General features: G+C 31.9%; 1 protein-coding gene across 1 annotated transcript in view; it reads left to right on the top strand.

The window, feature by feature from the left end:
- The first annotated feature begins 213 nt into the window (after positions 1–213).
- LOC108735971 (zinc finger protein 239-like) overlaps positions 214–863 on the top strand; it is an 11,480-nt gene continuing 10,830 nt past the window's right edge. The window contains exon 1 of the mRNA XM_018468215.1: positions 214–331. Coding sequence (XP_018323717.1) covers positions 214–331 — 118 coding nt within the window. The remainder of the gene's footprint in view (positions 332–863) is intronic.

Genomic DNA, 863 nt, shown 5'->3' with positions numbered 1-863 from the left:
TATCTCTGCACATTTTTATGGCAGGGTAGATTAAGAGTGAAAGTCGCATAATTAATAGACATACAACATATCCGATAATGTTACACAAACATTTCTTGGAATCAGTTACAAATGCTACCTAATATTATCGACTAATAAATTCAGTACTCAAGCAGTTTGTTTTTCTGGAAACACATGGATCAACCGCTAGATCTTTCCATATCGACAAGGGTAATGAGAAAACCTGTGCATTATAAAATAAAAAAGGAAAAATGTTTACTTATGTGCAAGGTTTGTTCCAAAGGATTCGATAGACCTTCCCTTTTGAAGAGGCATATGCGGACCCATACAGGTAACCAGATTTGTTTATTTGTAGAAGTTATTATCTTGAAAAACATGAATGAGAATCCCAAGAATGTGAACTACCAAGTTCTATTCGTCGTATATCCAAATAAAAACCTATACTCAAAATTTTGACTATTTCAAAGTGTCACAATAAGATCTCATTTAGACCACTTTTTTTGAATTGAATTTAACCGAAAGGGGCAATATTATAGGTTACCTTTTTCACGAAAAAAAACGAGTTTGCTTGTATATTTTACATTTTATGAACTTACAGAGACTTTTTTGTATTTTTAATTATATTACAATAAACTAGTTCTTCCCCCTTATCAGTCACTGTGAGCTCGAAACTGTTACTACCATTGCTTCGAGTGGTCGAAATTCACTTTTGTAAACAATTTGTTTAATCACTTTCTTTGTGTTAAAAATTGTTTGAAAAATTAAATTTAAAGGAATTGTTTGTAAACAGGTATGCAACACATCGTACACTTCAGCATAAGAAATTGCTGATACTAACTACGTAATACTTCGAACCACTCAAC

Source organism: Agrilus planipennis, unplaced genomic scaffold (assembly GCF_000699045.2).
Source record: "Agrilus planipennis isolate EAB-ADULT unplaced genomic scaffold, Apla_2.0 scaffold4, whole genome shotgun sequence".
Classification (NCBI taxonomy): domain Eukaryota; kingdom Metazoa; phylum Arthropoda; class Insecta; order Coleoptera; family Buprestidae; genus Agrilus; species Agrilus planipennis.
The sequence above is the reverse complement of the archived record's forward strand: the minus strand, read 5'-3'. Positions and strand labels throughout refer to the sequence as shown.